The 19,848-nt window shown below is 43.0% G+C and overlaps 2 protein-coding genes across 7 annotated transcripts in view; one reads left to right on the plus strand and one right to left on the minus strand.

The window, feature by feature from the left end:
- Positions 1-19,848, plus strand: part of VEZT (vezatin, adherens junctions transmembrane protein) — a 76,053-nt gene that overhangs the window by 16,390 nt on the left and 39,815 nt on the right. For all 6 annotated transcript variants that reach the window (XR_009550880.1, XM_060195552.1, XM_060195554.1 and 3 more), the window contains exon 2: positions 17,815-17,946. Coding sequence is in view for 5 of the 6 variants with exons in the window: in XM_060195552.1 (XP_060051535.1) it covers positions 17,815-17,946 (132 nt within the window). In the remaining variant the exon portion in view is untranslated. The remainder of the gene's footprint in view (positions 1-17,814; positions 17,947-19,848) is intronic.
- On the minus strand, positions 6,118-11,775 carry LOC132539233 (developmental pluripotency-associated protein 2-like). Its single transcript, XM_060193382.1, has 3 exons — positions 11,766-11,775; positions 6,710-6,946; positions 6,118-6,539 (listed from the first exon to the last, which is right to left on the minus strand). Exons 1-3 carry the CDS (start codon positions 11,773-11,775, stop codon positions 6,118-6,120), a joined length of 669 nt encoding a protein of 222 aa, XP_060049365.1.

The following is a 19,848-nucleotide window of genomic DNA, read 5'->3' on the forward strand; positions in this document are numbered from 1 at the left end:
CACACACACACACACACACACACACGTAGAAGTACTGTAGATTCGCCTTCGTAAATGTAAATGAGGATCTTAAATGGTCAAAGTAGTCATTAGTCAGTATTCTTGTGTTTGCCTGTAAACCCACTTTTAGAATTATATTCACAAAACAGATGCCCGGAGGAAGTGCTAGCTAGGTGAATGGATATGAGCTCTGTGTTTTTCTGGTACACTCCCACTAGTAATATAAATAGCCTGTTGCTCACACCTCTGCAAGCATTACCTGTCATCAGCTTTTTGTTGTCATCAATGCTTCCCACTTTGGGCAAACTTTCTGATACAGAGACTGTTGTACGCTTTACATTGGGTTCTAGTTCTCCCCCGCCAAGAGAATTAGATCAGTCCAGTTAATTTCGCGGCCGCTTGGCCCCGCCCCTAGGAAACCCGCCAGAGTTCCAGGGTTGAAGGGTTGCAGAGTTCCAGGGTTCCTGAGTTTTAGAGGAAGAGAGTAAGAGAGAGTGCCTGCACCGCCACAGAGAGGCAGCAGAGTTCTGTTTGGTGATTAGTTTGTCTTAGTTTATGAATCGTGGTTCCTGAATAAAGAAATACAGCTTCCCTGCCCAGCCGTTGTCTCTAGTCGTCTCTGTTACCCGCCCTGAAGCTAGCAACAAGAGACAGAGGCGGGGTAGATAGCATAATGGTTATGCAAAGAGACTCATGCCTGAGACTCCGAAGTCTCAGGTTAAATCCCTGCACCACCGTTAAGCACACGTGGCGCAAAGCGCAAGGACCCGCCTCAAGATCCTGGTTCGAGCCCCTGGCTCCCCACCTGCAGGGGAGTCGCTTCACAGGCGGTGAAGCAGGTCTGCAGGTGTCTGCCTTTCTCTCCTCCTCTCTGTCTTCCCCTCCTCTCTCCATTTCTCTCTGTCCTATCCAACAACAAACAACATCGACAATGGCAATAATAATAACCACAACGAGGCTACAACAATAAGGGTAACAAAAGGGGGAAAAAATGGCCTCCAGGAGCGGTGGATTCATGGTGCAGGCACCGAGCCCAGCAATAACCCTGGAGGGAAAAAAATGTTTTAAAAAAGTAATAATAAAATAAAATAAATAGAGGGGACCGGCGGTAACCCAGAGGAGTTAAGCGCAGGTGGCGAAAGCACAAGGACTGGTGCAAGGATGCCTGTTCGAGCCCCTCCCCAGGTGCGTTTACAGGCGGTGAAGCAGGTCTGCTAGTGATTATCTTTCTCTCCCCCTCTGTGTCTTCCCCTCCTTTCGATTTCTCTGTCCTATCCAACAACAATGACAGCAATAACAACAACAATAAACAACAAGGGCAACAAAAGGGAAAAATAGCCTCCAGAAGTAGTGGATTCGTAGTGCAGGCACCGAGCCCCAGCAATAACCTTGTAGGCAAAAAAAAAAAAAAATTTTCTTCAAAGACCAAGCGGTAGCACACTGGGTTAAGTGCACATGGCGCGAAACACAAGGACCAGCTTAAAGATCCGGGGCTCCCCACCTGCAGGGGGGTCGCTTCACAAGCGGTGAAGCAGGTCCTATGCAATAACAGCAATAATGACAACAATAATAATAACGATAACAAAATGGAGAAAATGCCCTCCAGGAGCAGTGGATTCCGTAGTGCAGGCACCAAGCCCCAGCAGTAACTCTGGAGGCAAAAAAAAAAAAGAGAGAGAGAGAGAGAGAGAGAGAGAGAGGGAGGGACATCACAACACCAAAGATTACCATTGTAGGAGGAGCCAGAAACTAGATCACTTCCTAGTGAAGCAGGCACCATACCAGGTGAGCTATCTTGCTTACCTATTATCAAACTTCTTAATTGTTGCCAACTACCCAGTGAAAAAATGTCTCTGTTTTAATTTGTATTTCTTCAGTCAAGGATAAAGCATAACTTGCTTGCTTCTGCATTTATCTATTTGTATGCATTTTTTTTCTTTTGTTTTCAATAAACTTTATTCTGTTTCTCACTGAATTTTTTTTTCTCTGTTTTTGGCCCTCACTGGGACTTCACCTCCTGGACCCAATTTTTTCAGATAGACACAGAGAGGAAAAGACACCACAGCACCAAAACTTCCTCCAAGGTGTTGGGGGCCTGGCTCCATCCAGAGATATGTACCTGGCAAAGCAGGTGCCCTACTCAGGGGCTCTACCTTGCTGTTCCTTATTCTGTGTTTTAAATAGCTTATTTGTTTAGAGTTGGGGAGGGGGGGTGGTCAGAACACTACTTTGACACCTGTGGTGCTGAGGATCAAACCCGAGGCTCCAAGAGTATAACTTGTACGACAGTCACTGAACAACTCTCTGCTCTGTTTATTTCTTGAAGCTGCTTCTTTAAAAAATATCCTTTGTCCACTAGAGAGAGGGGGAGAGAGAATTTCTAGTGTCAGCACTGAGCCCCAGTGACTGGAGGCAAAAATTAACTATATTATTATTATTATTACTATTAGAGAGGGAGAGAGAGACACCTGCAGACCTGCTTTACCACTAAGACTTTACAGACCTTTCCTTATTGGCTTATATGGGCTTATTGTTTAAGAAAAGAGTGTTCTTAACATGTCCATCTTTTCTCTCCACTGTCATAGAAATGTGGTTTTATTAGTGTTTGTTTTCTTTTCTTTTCTTTTTTCTTGTTTTCTTTGTTTTAGCCCCAGTGAACTGGACTTGACAGAAAGAGTAGAGCACATTTGTTTTATAGCCCCAAGGTACTTTGCAACCAAATTCTAGGCTTGCTTTTTCTGGTATATAGCTCAAATGGCATTGCAAAATGAAATTGGGAATAGACATAGATGTTAGAACTATGATGAATTATTTTGAATTTCATCACCTCAATCCATTAAGTTATTTTGAAGGCATAAGTTCAATTTTCTGGTTAAAAAAAAAAAAAAGCAAAATCAGATCAAAGATAATGAATTTCTCTAAATTATTTGCAGTGTAGTAAACACCTGTTTTGGTCTGCCAGGTTCAAACCTGGGTTCTAGTACTTACTGCCTTTGTGACCTTGGCCAAATGCGTTGGATTTGTTCTGTGCCATAGCTTCCTCTCCTCTTGAGTGACCTGGGGCTTCATAATGGTATAGTAAAGCTGAGTACAGTGAAATGCTTACATAGTGCCAGGCACAGCGCGGCCTTCAATATATATATGTTTTTGTACTGCTGCTGTTTGGGGAGGAATTACTGGAGAAGGAATCAGATACATGAGAGCCTAAAATTAGCATCCTCTTATAAGGAACAGCAACAACAACAAAAGCATCTGGGTCATGTCAGAGTTAGCAGCCTCCACTGACATCCCCGAGCAGAGCAGAGCTAAGTGCTGCTGTCACCTAAGCAACAGTGGGAGCTGGTCAGTGACCATTTCCTGGTGCCCTGGAACCTGTGGGGAAGGGAACTGCAGCTTTGTTGTTTTGTCTGGATGGCCTTGCTCAGTGTCCGTGCTTACTGTTATGGGGGAAAGGAACTTTTTAATGTTAGGGGACAAACGCTGGCTCTCCTTTCCACCTGTAACACCTACTATGACTCAGTCACCCCTACCTCATCCACCTACCGCCTTTTGACTGTTCTGTCTGTGTCTTTACATCTGCACACTTTATTCCCTGTGCATACAGCGTAATTACCCCCAGTTGTGCTTTATGCTCACCCTAGAGGTTCAGAACTGCCTGGAAGGCGAGTAGTCAGAGAAGCTGTGTCGCCATAGATGGCAACACCGCTTCCAGGGCCAGAGGCTTGGCTCACCTGGATTGTGTCTGCTCGCCACGCGCACAGCCCAGGCTTGAGCCCGCTAGCCCCCACCTCACTCAAGGAAGCTGCAGTATTATGAGCTCACTCTCTCTCTGACTCTGTGTAAAACAAACAAGAAATAAGTAAATAAACAAATAAAAACACCAGTTCCGTGAGGATTTAGAGGAGTTGCGGCTCTGTAACATATATTCACGGGGGAAAGAAATGTGTGTTTCTGAATTCAAAGACTATAGCTTTGTAACTGGAAGTGGGGCAACCTGGAGAGAGAGAAAGAGAGATAAAAATAACATTGAGGGGAGTCGGGCGGTAGCGCAGCGGGTTAAGCGCACGTGGCGCAAAGCACAAGGACCGGCGTAAAGGATCCCAGTTCGAGCCCCTGGCTCCCCACCTGCAGGGGAGTCGCTTTACAAGCGGTGAAGCAGGTCTACAGGTGTCTGTCTTTCTCTCTCTCCCTCTCTGTCTTCCCCTCCTCTCTCCATTTCTCTGTCCTATCTAACCATGGTGACATCAACAATAATAACTACAACAATAAAACAACAAGGGCAACAAAAGGGAATAAATAAATATTAAAAAAATAAGATAAAAAAATAAGATTGAGGGACCAGGTGGTGGCACACCTGGTTAAGCACTCACACTACAGTGCACAAGGACCCACGTTCAAGCCCCTGGTCCCCATCTGCAGGGAAAAAGCTTCATGAGTGGTGAAGCAGGGCTGCAGGTGTCTGTCTCTCTCCTCTGTCACCCCTTCACCTCTCAATTTCTCTCAGTCTCTATCTGATAATAAATAAATAAAAATAAGAAAGTAAAAAGAATTAAGAAAAAAGCTGAAATGTATCCTGAAATATCTTTAAAAAAAGAATGAATTAAGAGTGTGTCTTGTAGCATTAGCATTTTAAATCTTGTAAGACACACGTCTAGTAGCCTTTTTTTTGCTTTTTTTTAATGTTGCTCTTTTAATGATTCTCTTTTTTAAGTTTTTCATTATCTTTATTTATTTATTAGATAGAGACAGTCAGAAATTGAGATTGAGAGAGGCAAAGAGACACCTGCAGCCCTGTATCACCACTTGTGACGCTTTCCCCCTGTAGGTAGGGACCAGGGGCTTGAAGCTGGGTCCTTGTGCCCTGTAATGTGTGCGCTTAACCAGGTGTGCCACCGCCTGGCCCCCACTTTTTTTTTAATTGTCACCTGGGTTGTCACTGGGGTTTGGTGCCAGCACTATGAATCTGCCACTCCTGCTGGCCATTTTTTCCTACTTTTTTTTTTTAATTGACTAGAACAGAGAGCAATTAAAATGGGAGGGGGAGGTGAAGAGAAGGAGAGATACCTATAGACCTGTTTTACCTCAGTGACGTGTGTTGTTGTCGTCTGCCCCCCATGGTGGTGAATGGGGGCTTGAACCATGGCCCTTGCACTTGGTAGCAGTATTTGTGCTTAACCGGGTGCACCACCGCCCAGCCCCTCTCTTTTGCTTTTTATATCCTGTGAGTTCTTATCATTATAGGGCCTTTCCTGGCCCTGGTCAGTCCATCCCTGGGGCGTTCCATTCCTAAGAGAGTGCAAATTCCTGTTTACTCACTGGGTCACTGTCCACCTATCCTGAATGTCCCCAGCCCTTTCTGGGGCTAGCTCCTGTGCTCCAGTCTAATGAAATTATTCAGTGGAATAATTATTAGATTTAAGTTTGTTTTCCTCGTCTCACCCGTTTCTTCCCATAGCAATCACAATAAAGGCTATTGCTAAAAATCTGCTCAATGTTTTAGGGCACTGGACTTGTCAGTCTAGGCCCCAGGGGTGATCCTTGGCACTACCATTAGCCAAAAGTGAGCAGTGCTCTCCTCTCTCTCATGAATAAAATAAGTGAATAAATTAAAAATAGGGGTGGGCAGGGATAGATAGACAGCATAGCATAATGGTTATGCAAAGAGACTCTCATGCCTGAGGCTCCAAAGTCCTAGATTCAATCCCCTGCACCACCATAAACCAGAGCTGAACAGTGCTCTGGTAAAATATATAAATAAATAAACAAGCAAATTAATTAATTAAAAATAGGGACCAGGAGAGTAGTCAAATTCTTATGCAAGCCTCTGGATAAGAAGAACCCCAGCACCGTATGGAAGCACTACAGCTTGAGAGGAAGCTCCACAGACCTGTGATACTGTTCCCTTTCTCTGTCACTCTCACTCTTTCTTTTAAATTTTAAAAAATAATTAAAAAGTTGGCCAGAGAGCAGTGGAATCATACATGAGTGAATCCTGATACAACCCTCCCACCACCACCACCACCACCACCACCCACACACAGCAAATAAAATTAAAATACCAAAATGACTATTTTTAAAATCCTGAAACTTAGTTTCTTTTTTTCCCCCCCTCTATTATTAAATATTTGAAGCAAACACAGAATCCAGATGTGCACATCTAAACAAGTCAAAGTTGGAGAAGGCTGCATGCAGACTGCTGTAGCTGTGGGCTCCCTGAGATCTCTTCATCATCAGGGCTGGCGTTGGTGTGCTTGAGTCAGGCTGCTTCTCTCTCCTCCCTGTAACTAATCTTCTCATCATCTTCTTATTCCTTTTTACACATTCAGGACACAAGAGATTATCTTCCAGGTCTGGAGTGGAGAAAGTGCAGGCTGGTAGCAGGGAGAGAGGGATTGTCCTCCGGGGAGTATCAGACACCCACACCTGACCCACACGGGACTGTAGACGGACCCAGCCTTGTGAGTGTGCGGAGAGAGGTCTGCCGTGGACAGCGCACCCCCCCGAGGCGTGAGGCAGAAAGGTCTCAGCAGCAGGAGGAACTGGATGGGAGTGTGTGGCTTTAGGCTGATGGCTCTCACAGCAGCTCCTCCCCAGGCTGCCAACATGGCTTGCTGAGCTGTAGCTGTCACTTCAGCTACACTACTAGATTCTCTTTCTCATTCATATGACAACTTTTGTGAATCCTTGCTTTCTCAGCCTCGTATGTTACTTTGAACGTGGTCGTGGTCACAGTCTGGTCTCCGGTATTTCAGAAATACTCTGGTCACTCTCAAAGAAAGCCTATTCTGGAGTCTCTGACAAGCAGCTCTTTTCTGGCCATCTCTCCACTTGCACTGTCGGCACCAGTTCCGCAAAGTGTCCCTGTGCACCTCATTAATTGGAGGCAGAGTAGTCGGCCAGGGGAGAACTGGGGGAGCCCTTCCTCTCCTAGGCTCGACTTCAGCAGCTGAGGAAATGGTTGTTTCTATTTCATGTCTTCAGCAGGCTCCTCATCGCCTGGAACCAATGTGAGAATCACATTCTCCTCAGCTGTGTTTTGCTCGAAAGTGTTCTTCTCGTTTGCCTAATTTGAATATGCCATTTCCAGGGAACCTCGGAAGGTAGTCTGGAACTTGCTCTTTTTAACCTGACGCTTTCTGGCCTGAGTTCTCCTTTTTATCCCTTACTTTCTTTTTATAGGTAGCAATAACTTAACGTTTTCGTGAATATCCTCAGAAGAAGTTAATAGAAAACTACTATAACTCAAGTGCCTAGTCTACAGTAGGTGTTCAATAAATATTTAGTTCGTAATAAATAAACAAAAATAGTTGCTGTTTAAGTTTACCTTTCTAGCCAAATGATTTTTAAAAAATGCTGTTTGCACTCATTCATTGACATGTGTGTGACAGAGCAGATAGTTTTTGAAAAATCAGAATCAGTGGTCTGGGAAGTGATTAAAGCATTGGACTCCCAAGCATGAGGTCCTGAGTTCAATTCCCGGCAGCACATGTACCAGAGTGATGTCTGGCTCTCTCTCTCCTATCTTTCTTATTAACAGATAAATAAATAAAATATTTTTAAAAATCAGAATCAGAAGTTGGCTGGTAGTTGTTCCATACTACAGATTGGTTTTTATTGTTAGTTTTGCCTTGTGGTGATGTGTTTTCCCTTTAGAAAGAACAGCAGCATGTAGAGTAAAATCAGCATCTAGGACTCAGCTGGTGAGTTCCTTACCTGAGGTAGGAGCTTGCTTGTATGTCACTAACAGGAATGCCAGTAGCCAAAGGAAACCAGCCAGTAAGGTAGAGGCTAGGTTTATTTGAGAGGTTTAATATTTATTTTTGTGTTTTCTTTTAATTATTTTTATTTATTGCCTTCAGGATTATTTCTGGGGCTTGCTGCCAGAACTACAAAGCCACGGCTCCTGGTGGCCATCTTTTCTCCCTCCCTCCCTCCCTCCCTCCCTCCCTCCCTCCCTCCTTTCCTTCCTTCCTCCCTCCCTTCCTTCCTTCCTTCCTTCCTCTCTTTCTTTCTTCCTTTTTCTATTTTGTGTTTACTTGACAGAACAGAGAGAAATTGAGAGGTAATGGCAGGCAGAGAGAGAGGGAGAGAGCAAGTTTGACAGTTGCAAACCTGCTTCACTGCTTGTGAAACACCCCCCCTGCAGTTGGGGAGTGGGGTGCGAACCTCTGTCCTTGCACATGGTGGTGATATGTGCACTTGACCAAGTGCACTACCACCTGGCCCGGTTATTATTTAGTTTTAGGAGAGAGACCATATCATCATCGTTGGGGAATCCGATATATTTATTTGGGTGGGGGCAAGAGATTTAGGTAGTTGGGCTAGCAGTGGCTCAACAGGCTGACCTGACCCATTACCATGTGTTCTAAGCCCCACTCCTCACCTAGGCGGGGAAGCTTCCTGAGTAGTGAAGCAGTGCTGCCAGTGTCTCTCTGCCTTCCTCTCCATCTCTCAGCTTCTTTCTGTTGTACTCATAATAAAAAAGGAAGGGTGGGTGGGAGAGAGGAAATAAAGAAAGCCCTAGTGATGACCCTGGTGGCTGGAGAAGAGGAAGAGGCAGTTAAAAAGTCTAGGATTGGGAGTCGGGTGGTAGCACAGCAGGTTAAGTGCTTGGGGTGCAAAGTGCAAGGACCAGCATAGGGATCCCGGTTCGAGCCCCCGGCTCCCCACTTACAGGGAAGTCGCTTCATAGGCGGTGAAGCGGGTCTGTAGGTGTCTGTCTTTCTCTCCCCCTCTCTGTCTTCCCCTCCTCTCTCCATTTCTCTCTGTTCTATCCAATGACAGCAACAACAACAACAATAAAAATAATAACCACAACAATGATAAAACAACAAGGGCAACAAAAGGGGAAAAAATGGTCTCCAGGAGCAGTGGATTCGTGGTGCAGGCATCGAGCCCCAGCAATAACCCTGGAGGCAAATAAAAGGAAAAGTCTAGGATTGGGGGTCGGCTGGTAGCGCAGAGGGTTAAGCGCATGTGGCGCAAAGTGGAAGGACAGGCATAAGGATCTGGGTTCGAGCCCTCGGCTCCCCACTTGCAGGGGAGTCGCTTCACAGGCGGTGAAGCAGGTCTGCAGGTGTCTGTCTTTCTCTCCCTCTCTGTCTTCCCCTCCTCTCTCCATTTCTCTCTGTCCTATCCAACAACAATGACATCAGTAACAACAGCAATAAAACAACAAGGGCAACAGAAAGGGAAAATGAATAAATAAATATAAAAAAAAGTCTAGGACTTAACACGAGCCATCTTCTGGAAGCTCTTATTCAGCAAAAACGTTGAGGTTTCCTGTCTCGTTTTGTTTATTTTTCTTGCAAAAATATGTTTTAGACATGAAGACACTCTTCTCATAACCAGAGGCTCTTGGCTGTCTTTCACGTAGCAAAATTCTTTCGGGTGCCCTGGTGTGTGTTTTCTGTCAGCTGAAAGTTACAAGAATGGTGCACCACAAGGATTTCCTGAGAAGCTCCTACATGCTGTGTCTGAGGTTTCTCAGATTTCTTTTGGCAGCAGTGGCATTCTCCAGGACTACTAAATTATAGTTTGAATCGAGTGCTGTTCATTTCTTTTCCAAAAACAGTTTAACTAACACACTTGTGGTGTTACGTTTTGCTGGAACTAAGGAAAAAAGTTGTAATGGAGTTACCTATCACCACCTACACTGCCTTAGCCTCACAAGAATTCCTTTTAAAACTACCATCAACCTTGCTATATGACAAATAGGACTTTCTGAATGTTGGTTTGGTTTAGAAACCTAGTATCCATCCCCAAACCTCCAAATACAGTGGTGAGAGAAGTGTTAGAAACGCTTGCCTTGTGGGCTGGGGAGACATCATAGAGGTTCTGCAAAAGGCCTTCGTGCGTGAGGCTCTGAGGTCTCAGCTTCAGTCCCTACAACCACCATAGACAGAGCTGAGCAGGGTGGGCTTTAGCATAATGGTTATGCAAAGAGACTTTCATTCAATTTCATTTCAGTTGAGGCTCTCAATTCCCAGGTTCAGTCCCCCACACTGCCATAAGCCAGAGCTGAGCAGTGCTCTGCTTTTTCTTTCTCTCATTAAAATAAAATAAATATATATTAGGAGAAAAAAGAAACACAGCCTTGCTAGAAAATAAAAATGAATTGTTTTATTTTAAATGGTCAGGTTTCCTTTCTTTCTTTCCTTCTTTCAAGACTGGCTTATTAATGAAAGAGAAGGAGAAAAGAATCAGAACATGAGTGGTCAGGTTTTAATATCATTTGCCTTTTTCATATGTTTTTATAAGTGTACCGTGTTCATCAGTATTCCTTATTAGACATTAAAATGAACCATTTCGGGAGAGGGTGTGGGGTCAAAGGAACCCTCCTGTACTGCTGGTGGGAATGTCAATGGGTCCAACCTCTGTGGAGAACAGTCTGGAGAACTCTCAGAAGGCTAGAAATGGACCTACCCTATGACCCTGCAATTCCCCTCCTTGGGATAGATCCTAAGGAACCCAACACACCCATCCAAAAAGATCTGTGTACACCTATGTTCTTAGCAGCACAATTTGTAATAGCCAAAACCTGGAAGCAACCCAGGTGTCCAACAGATGAGTGGCTGAGCAAGTTATGGTCTATATACACAATGGAATACTACTCAGCTGTAAAAAATGGTGACTTCACCGTTTTCAGCCGATCTTGGATGGACCTTGAAAAAATCATGTTGAGTGAAATAAGTCAGAAACAGAAGGATGAATATGGGATGATCTCACTCTCAGGCAGAAGTTGAAAAACAAGAGCAGAAAAGAAAACACAAGTAGAACCTGAACTGGAATTGGCATATTGTACCAAAGTAAAAGACTGGGGCGGGTGGGTGGGGAGAATACAGGTCCATGAAGGATGATAAATGACATAGTGGGGGTTGTATTGTTTAAATGGGAAACTGGGGAATGTTATGCATGTACAAACTATTGTATTTACTGTTGAATGTAAAACATTAATTCCCCAATAAAAAAATAATAATAAAAAGAAAAAAAAAGAAAATGAACCATTTCGAAGTTATCACTTGTTGAGTTTTGTTATGGCTGGTCTTTGTTTAGTGCAGTTATCAAAAAAGACTATTGAGAGCTGTTGAGACAGCTCACTGATCTGGCTACGGAAGAAGGGCAAACGCTAGAAGAAGAAGACTGAGGCGAGCCTGCCCCCCCCCCCCAGGCATAAAGGAAGTGTGGCTGCTGTGGTGGTCTCACCCTCTGCCTCTTTCCTTCTCTCTCTCTCTCTATTACTTTTTTAACAGCTGATTTTGTTCATCTACTTCATCTAAAAAAAAATGCCCAATTTAGTGCAGAAGCAGTTTTATGAGTCTGTTTTCTATTAAGGTAGACACAAGTATAAAACTTGTTTTCGCCGGGCTGGCTTCACGGGCAGGTAACAGACAACCTGGGACTCATGGCTGGGTTGTACGCAGTATCTCTTTATTCATGCAGGACGCAGCACAATCTAAGCCGAGCTAAGCTAAACTAACACTACAAACAATCTTGTCCTTATAAATATACTAGCTCAGTAGGGTGGGAACAGGATGCGACGCAGAGAGGGTGGAGAGAAAAGTGACTGGTGAAAATCAGGGTGTGACAAGGAGAGGGGGCGGAGCAGGCGAGAATTCTACCACTGAACCACCAATGCCCTGGAGGGAGGGTGGTGCTTGTTAACAGCGGTTATGTAAATAGAATAGTGTTAGGCAGGGGGGATTAAACCAAATGAAACAGAAGGGGTTTTTAAAAGCATACCAACATAAAACAATACAGTTTACTTGTTATCATTTCGGAGAAACACTAAAACCTGTTTGCATTCTTTCAAATCATTCATACAGGATCTATCTTGATCAATCACTTCATCGCAGCTCAAGTTACTAGCCAGGGCTGTCTGTCTTTCCTTTGTGTGTTCTGTCACTTGTTATATATAAAATGACAGGACCTGGGGAGACAGTACCACAGCAGCCCACCAGACTTGCATGTCTGTGGTTCCTAGATCAGCCCTGGCATCATCCTGTGCCAGAACTGAGTAGTTCTCCAGTCTCTCCTTCCTCCCTACCCACCTATCCCTCTCTCCTCCATGAAAAGTTAAAAAATAAGCCTTTAAAAATATATTTATTTTATTTATTCCCTTTTGTTGCCCTTGTTGTTTTATTGTTGTAGTTATTATTGTCATTGTTGTTGGATAGGACAGAGAGAAATGGAGAGAGGAGGGGAAGACAGAGAAGGGGAGAGAAAGACACCTGCAGACCTGCTTCACCGCCTGTGAAGCGACTCCCCTGCAGGTGGGGAGCCGGGGTTCGAACCGGGATCCTTATGCCGGTCCTTGTGCTTTGCGCCACCTGCGCTTAACCCGCTGCGCTACAGTCCGACTCCCAAAATAAGCCTTTTTAAAAAAAAAAAATTAAGTAAATTTTTCTTTTGACTCAAAGTGACCGAAGTGGGCCAGAGAAGTAGCCAGGTGGGAAAATATAGAATTTACATTCATAAGGTCTCAGGTCCCATCTCTGTAGCCACAGATGCCAGAGCTGAGTGGTAGTCTACACTCTCTCATTCTCTTATAAAAAATAAAATTGTGGAGGTCGGCCGGTAGCGCAGTGGGTTAAGCGCATATGCTGTGAAAGCGCAAAGACTGGCGTAAGGGTCTGGGTTCGAGCCCCCGGCTCCCCACCTGCAGGGGGGTCGCTTCACAGGCAGTGAAGCAGGTCTGCAGGTGTCTTATCTTTCTCTCCCCCCTCTGTCTTCCCCTCCTCGCTCCATTTCTCTCTGTCCTATCCAACAATGACATCAATAATAACAATAATAATAACCATAATGATAAAACAACAGGGGCAATAAAAGGGGGGAAAAAAAGCCTGGAGGAGCAGTGGATTTGTGGATGCAGACACCAAGCCCCAGCAATAAGCCTGGAGGCAAAAATAATTAAGTGGTCGGGAGGTGGTGCAGTGGTAAAGCTTTGGACTCTCAAGCATGAGGTCCCAAGTTCGATCCCCAGCAGCACATGTGCCAGAGTAATGTCTGGTTCTTTCTCCTCCTATCTTTATCATAAATAAATAAAATCTTTAAAATAAATAAATAAATGAAATGAGATTGTTTTGAAACAATTTTTTAAAAAATGATCAAGGCAAACTTTTGTGCCCAAGGCTCTAAAAGTCTCAGGTTCAATCCCCTACACTACCATAATCCAGAACTAAGCAATGCTTTGGTAAAAAGAAAAATTAAGCAAAGCATGGAAATAGAAATAATACATAAATTAACAACCACAACTCAGGATATTGGATGTATTGATTGGGTTGTGGAAAAATCATAACACATTTTTACACCAAAAAACAGAAAAATACATCATGACTTTTCTGACAATCCAGTAAATACAATGAATAGATATTAAAGCAGTATGAATGTATGTGTCAGAAAGTGATCTTCATCAACAACCAAAACTATAAAAATACAGGTGGGAGTTGAGCAGTAGTGCAGCGGGTTAAGCGCACATGGTGTAAAGCGCAAGGATCTGCAGAAGGATCCTGGTTCGAGGCCCCAGCTCCCCACCTGCAAGGGAGTCTGCACAAGTGGTGTAGCAGGTCTGCAGGTGTCTGTCTTTCTCTTCTCCTCTCTCCATTTCTCTCTGTCTTATCCAACAATGACGATATCAATAACAACAACAATAATAACTATGACAACAGTAAAAACAACAAGGGCAATAAATAGGAAGTAAATATTTTAAAAAATCTTTAGTGGTCCGGGAGGTAGCACAGTGGATAAAAGCATCAGACTCTCAAGCACGAGGTCCTGAGTTCAGTGTCCCCAGCAGCACATGTACCAGAGTGATGTCTGGTTCTTTCTCTCTTTCCTCCTATCTTTCCTATTAATAAATAAATAAAATGTTTTTTTAAAAAAAATCTTAAAAAAGAAAAATACAGGTACAAAATTTTATGATGACTGGAATTGGTTTTTTTTTTTTTGGAATTGTAGTTTCTTTTCTTTTTTTTTTTTTTTTTGCTTTTTGCTTTATTTATTATTCGACAGAGAAATTGAGAGGGGAAGGAGAGATAGAAAGGGAGAGAGACAGAGACACCTGCAGGCCTGCTTCACCACTTGTGACCTGCAGAGGGGGGCGGGGGCTTGGGACCAGCGGCTTGAACCCAGGCCTTTGCACATTGTAACATGTGTACTCAACCAGGTGCACCATCACCTGGCCCAGAGAGCTGGGTCTTGATCCCAGGTCCATGCGCACTGTAATGTATGAGCTTAACCAGGTGTGCCACCACCTGGCCCCTGCGTTGTAGTATGTCAATCTCTAGCCTCCAAGTATTTTGTGAAAAACTTAATTATACAATGCTTCAAACAAACATCATGGTGGCCTTAGAGAGTCATAATAATCAAGAACTTATAGAAAGAACAGTTCTTTCTAGGACAAGAGTGATAAATTCTTAACTAAAGATGAGAAAGAGGATAGAATTACTACAGCGTCAGACATATTCATAGTCTCATAGCAACAATGCATGTGTCATACTTTTAGCAGGAAGCTTCACAAGCCAGCCAAAGAGCTCATGAGTTTGGAGAAAAGAGCAGACTAAGTTACTGATAAAATAACTGTATCAAACACAACATTCTGGAATATACCATGCTCCCCAAAATATTAAATAGTTCCTTCAGTGTCTGCTGAAGGTCCAGAAGAGCTTAGTGTCAAGTATTTTAATACCTATAGTTTAAGAGACCCGAAACTTTAAGTTTAATCATTACAGGATTATCTTTGATGCAGTGTAAACCAGAGAAACAGTTAAAGACATATACTTTATTTACGAGAGACAGAGACAGAGACACAGTGAGAATCAGAGAGCACCAGGCCATGCGCGGAAACCCTGAACACTTAGCACTAAGTCCCCTCCCTCCCCTGTTACAGACAGTTAAATTAGACTAACACATTTTGGTTTAGTATATCCTTGAGTTCAGAAGTATGGAAGTTAGAGTTTGTTGGCTATCAACTTGAAAGAAAAGGAAGAGTCAAATGCTTCCATTTTAAGTTACATTTACCCTTTCTTTTGAGAAAATAAATGCAAAAAGTTATGCTACTAGGAGAAATATCTTTCTTATCCCTCTATCATATTAAAAATCTCGAGTAGCAACAAATGGTTCTTCTCTTTATCACCCAAAAGGGGCCTTTAAGTACTGTCTTGGGTTACTCAATCTGTATTTCAAATTAAACTGTAAATTCCACCCTGCTCTGCCCCCAGAGTGGCAAAAGAACAAGAATGCTAGGTCACTTAGATTGACCTTTTGAAAAGTTTACATACCTTAAAAAAACAAAAACAAACTTGTTTTCAAGGCAGTGGGAACCTACCAATGGACTCTCATGGGGAGGAACAACAGACAAAATAGATGAGAGTGGTTTTACTCTAGTTCAAGTGTCATGGAACCTTTTCTCTACAAGACCAGATGACAAATAGTGAGATCTTGCAGATCTTGTGGACTCTGCTGTGGTAGGAAAGCACCCACAGAGGATACATAAACCAGTGAGTGAATGTCCCACAGACGATACATAAACCAGTGAGTGAATGTCCCACAGACGATACATAAACCAGTGAGTGAATGTCCCACGGACGATGCATAAACCAGTGAGTGAATGTCCCACGGACGATGCATAAACCAGTGAGTGAATGTCCCACGGATGATGCATAAACCAGTGAGTGAATGTCCCACGGACGATGTATAAACCAGTGAGTGAATGTCCCAGTGAAACAGTTGGAACAGAGAGTTTGGATGTCCACAACTATCTTTTTTTTTTTCCTTCAGATTTTCCCCCAATTATTAAAATGTGTTAAAAGCACTCGTTGCTAACCAACCATATAAAAATATTGGCAGGGAGGGGCATCTAGCTCAACCATGTGAGTTTGCTGATTCTGGTTCTATTGGATTTGTAAAGACTCAGTCCATTTGGTGGTAGGTGAAGTGTGCTGATACCTATCTTTGGGTGATGTGAAACTGTATTCCTAGAACAGCCTTGTAAATCAGTATTTGCTCAAGGCTCTGAACTCCAATGCCATCAGGATTTGGAGAGAGAAGGATTAGGGAAGGACATCAGGAAGTAGTAACAGGTATAGGTGTGACTTAGAAAAGAAGAGAAGACAGGGACCATGGGGGCGGGGGGTGGGATATACAGTAATTACAGTCCACCCATATCTGTGACCTTGGGAGAACTTCTACAGTTTCCAGTGGAGGGAATGGGGATACAGAACTCTGGTGGTGGGAACAGTGTGGAATTATATCCCTGTTATCTTATAATTTTGTATAATTTTGTAATCAATGTTAAATCACTAATAAAAAATGTTTAAAATATTTCCTCATGGTCCAGGAGGTGGTACAGTATATAAAGCACTGACTCTCAAGCATGAGGTCCTGAGTTCAATCCCTGTACCAGAGTGATGGCTGGTTCTTACTCTCTTCCTATCTTTCTCATGAATAAATACAAATATTTTAAAAAATATTTCCTCAGTAAAGTTATTTTACTGAAAAGATTCAGTCAGGATGAATTTTTGTTACTAGTTTACTTTTTAAGGACCCAGAGCCTTGCACATGCATGGTTTTACTGCTCCCAGCCCAGCTTTTTCATTCAGACATAGAAAGAGAAGAGTGAACACCACCAGTGCTGTGACCCTTCCATGTGGTGCAGGAGCTCAAACTCAGGCCACACGCAGGGTAAAACATGCCTCCTACAGAGCCAATATCTCTCGGCCCCTCAAGATTTTCTGGTTTTGCTTTGTTTTGTTGTCCTGTTCAAGATTTCATCATTTCACTCTTTCATGTAGAAAGAGGGAAGTGGGGGAGAGATGTAGAGACAAGGGGTTGGGGGTTGGGCAGGCTGGGGAGGACAAAACCACAGTTGCAAATGTTCCCCCACTGCCATGGGTCCCACGCATGGCGAAGCAGGACAGAAGATAGCTGTAGCGAGCGAGGACTGACTATTGTCCAACAGCCTAGCACTGTGAAAATGTGGGCCAAGACATGGCTTAACTAATCTGTTTATATTTCTAGATTCATTTTACTTGCTTGTACTCATTCAACAAAATCTGTGCTTATTTAGATTTCCCCCTTTCTGGGTCTCTGTTGAGTTGTCTATTGGATGCTTTCTGATGTTTAGTGGCACTGTGGCAGAGAACGAGTACTACTCAGCTCTGGTTTCTGGTAGTGCTCAGGATTAACCTGGGTCCTTGGAGGCTTGGGTGTGAAATCTTTTTGCATCACCATTGTTCTGTCTCCCCAAACCATGATTTACTTTCTAGGAGAATGTTTAAAGACAAGACAGTCAAGTCTGGTATTGAATCGTACTTGTGCGACTTTCAAAGGACCCAAAGAGTTAGCACAGCAGTAGCGCACCATACTCGCATGTCTGAGACCCCAGGCTTTTGTCCCCAGCACCACGTTATGCCAGAGCTCAGCAGTGCTCTGGTGTCCTTCTCATTAAAATAAATAAATGATTTAAAAAATTTTTTAAATTTATTTTCCCTTTTGTTGCCCTTGTTTTTTTATTGTTGTTGTTATTGATGTCATCATTGTTAGATAGGACAGAGAGAAATGGAGAGAGGAGGGGAAGACAGAGAGGAAGAGAGACACCTGCAGACCTGCTTCACCACCTGTGAAGCGACTCCCCTGCAGGTGGAGAGCCGGGGGCTCAAACTGGTATCCTTATTGCCGGTACTTGTGCTTTGTGCCATGTGCGGCTTAACACTCTGAGCTACCGCCCGACTCCCTAAATGAGTATTTTTAAAGCAGCATTACAGCTTTCAAAGTAGTAATGATATTGAAAACTACTTCACTTTTTATGTCTTTCAGAATTCTCCACTTTACCAGTACTTACAGGATCTGGGACACACGGATTTTGAAATATGTTCCTCTCTGCCACCAAAAACAGAACAATGCACAGTGACAGAGGGACAACAAAAGCCTACAGGAGCCCTGCCCAAAGTAAGAAAGTGTACTTATCCTTTCTGTGCTTATCCTTTTGTTTTTTATTTAGTGATTATTTAAACTGCTATTTCCTTACTCTTGCAAGAATACAGACAAACAAAACACACCCTGTAAGTAACTCCACACACACAGGAGATGCACTTTTTCTCTCTTTATCTTTTTACCAGAGAACTGCTCAGCTCTGGTTTATGGTAGTACTGGGGACTAAGCCTGGGAGCTACAGCCTCAGGCATGAAAACACATTTGCATACCATTAGAGTGAAATTGCAGGTGAGGACTGAGGGCTGGAACCCTGCCTTGCACATTGTCAGGTATGCACTCAGTAGGGTATGCCATGGCCTGGCCCCACACTTATTTTTTATTTCCTCAGCAGTACAGAATTATGTCTAGGTAAATAGGTGTTCTTACTATTTTAGATTACTTCATGAATAATTTGTATAAAGTGATACATAATTATAAATAAGGTAAAAGTATAAGATACATTATTTATTTCAGTATTGGAGTTATCTGGAGGGAACTAGAAGATAGAAGAAATATAGGGACAGATAGCATAATGATTATGCAAAGAGACTCTCATGCCTGAGGCTCCAAGATCCCAGGTTCAATTCCCTGCACGTCCGTAAACCAAAGCTGAGCAGTGTTTTGGTAAATAAATAAATAAAGTGAAAAAGACAGTAGAAATATGTAAAACTTTAGTGAGAACTCAGCTGGAAAATTTTCTTTAAGTATCTTTTTTAAAAGAAAGCAGAGGGGGTCTGGCAGTAGCACAGTGGGTTAAGTGCACATGACGTGAAGCACTAGGACCAGCCTAAGGATCCCACTTCTAGCCCCCGGCTCCCCACCTGTACGGGAGTCGCTTCACAAGTTGTGAAGCAGGTCTGCAGGTGTCTATCTTTCTCTCCCTCTCTCTGCCTTCCCCTCCTCTCTCGATTTCCCTTCGTCCTACCCAATAACAATGACATTAATAACAATAATAATAACCACAACAATGACAAAACAACAAGGGCAACAAAAGGGAAAAATATAGCTTCCAGGAGCAGTGGATTCAGGCACCCAGCCCCAGCAATAACCCTGGAGGCAAAAAAACAAAAGAAAGACACCTGCAGATCTGTTTCCCCACTTGTGAAGTGACTTCCCCTCCACTCCCCTGCAGGTGAGTAGCCAGAGGCTTGAACTGGAATCCTAGTGCGGTCCTTGCACTTTGTGCTATGTACAGTGCACCACAGTCAGTCCCCCAGGTATCTTTTTGTAAAACAGAGTTTTTTTTCTAAATTTGGGGCAGCTAAATTTTAGAATGATTTATTTTTTCTAATTGCTCCCAAAATTCTCTCCAAGTGAAGTACCAGCTATTTTCTCTGGAAAACAGTTTCTATGAATTCGTAATGAACTCATTAATCATCTGTTATTCTTAGCATTAATCATCCTTTATTGAATTTTATTTTTAAATTTTAATTATTGGTAATCTGCACTGTCTTTCTGATCATGAATATTCATTCTCTGACAATATTCTTTGTTTCCTTTTCTATAGAAACATTCCTTCATGAAGGTTTTAGCTTCAGGTTCTTTGCTTGGTTTGTTTTTGCTGAACAATCTGTCAACTACCTTGCTAAGTTCCAGATACTTTCATGTGTCTCTTCCATACCAAGTTTTGTGTATATACACCTTTGTTCCCATGCTCTAGGACATATTAATCACTCAGTGAGTTGTGAATCCCATTTATTGGTAGGCCCAGAGTGGGTTAATAAAGTTAATTGAGTTTTTTGGTTGATTCAGTAATATGACTTTTATTTCAATATGAGGCAATTCATCTAAAAGGGATTAAAAAAACCTTTCTACTGGAAGCTAGGCTGTGGAGCAACGGGTTAACCGCACATGGTGTGAAGCACAAGGACCGGCATA

The sequence above is a fragment of the Erinaceus europaeus genome, chromosome 7 (assembly GCF_950295315.1).
Source record: "Erinaceus europaeus chromosome 7, mEriEur2.1, whole genome shotgun sequence".
In the NCBI taxonomy this organism is placed as follows: domain Eukaryota; kingdom Metazoa; phylum Chordata; class Mammalia; order Eulipotyphla; family Erinaceidae; genus Erinaceus; species Erinaceus europaeus.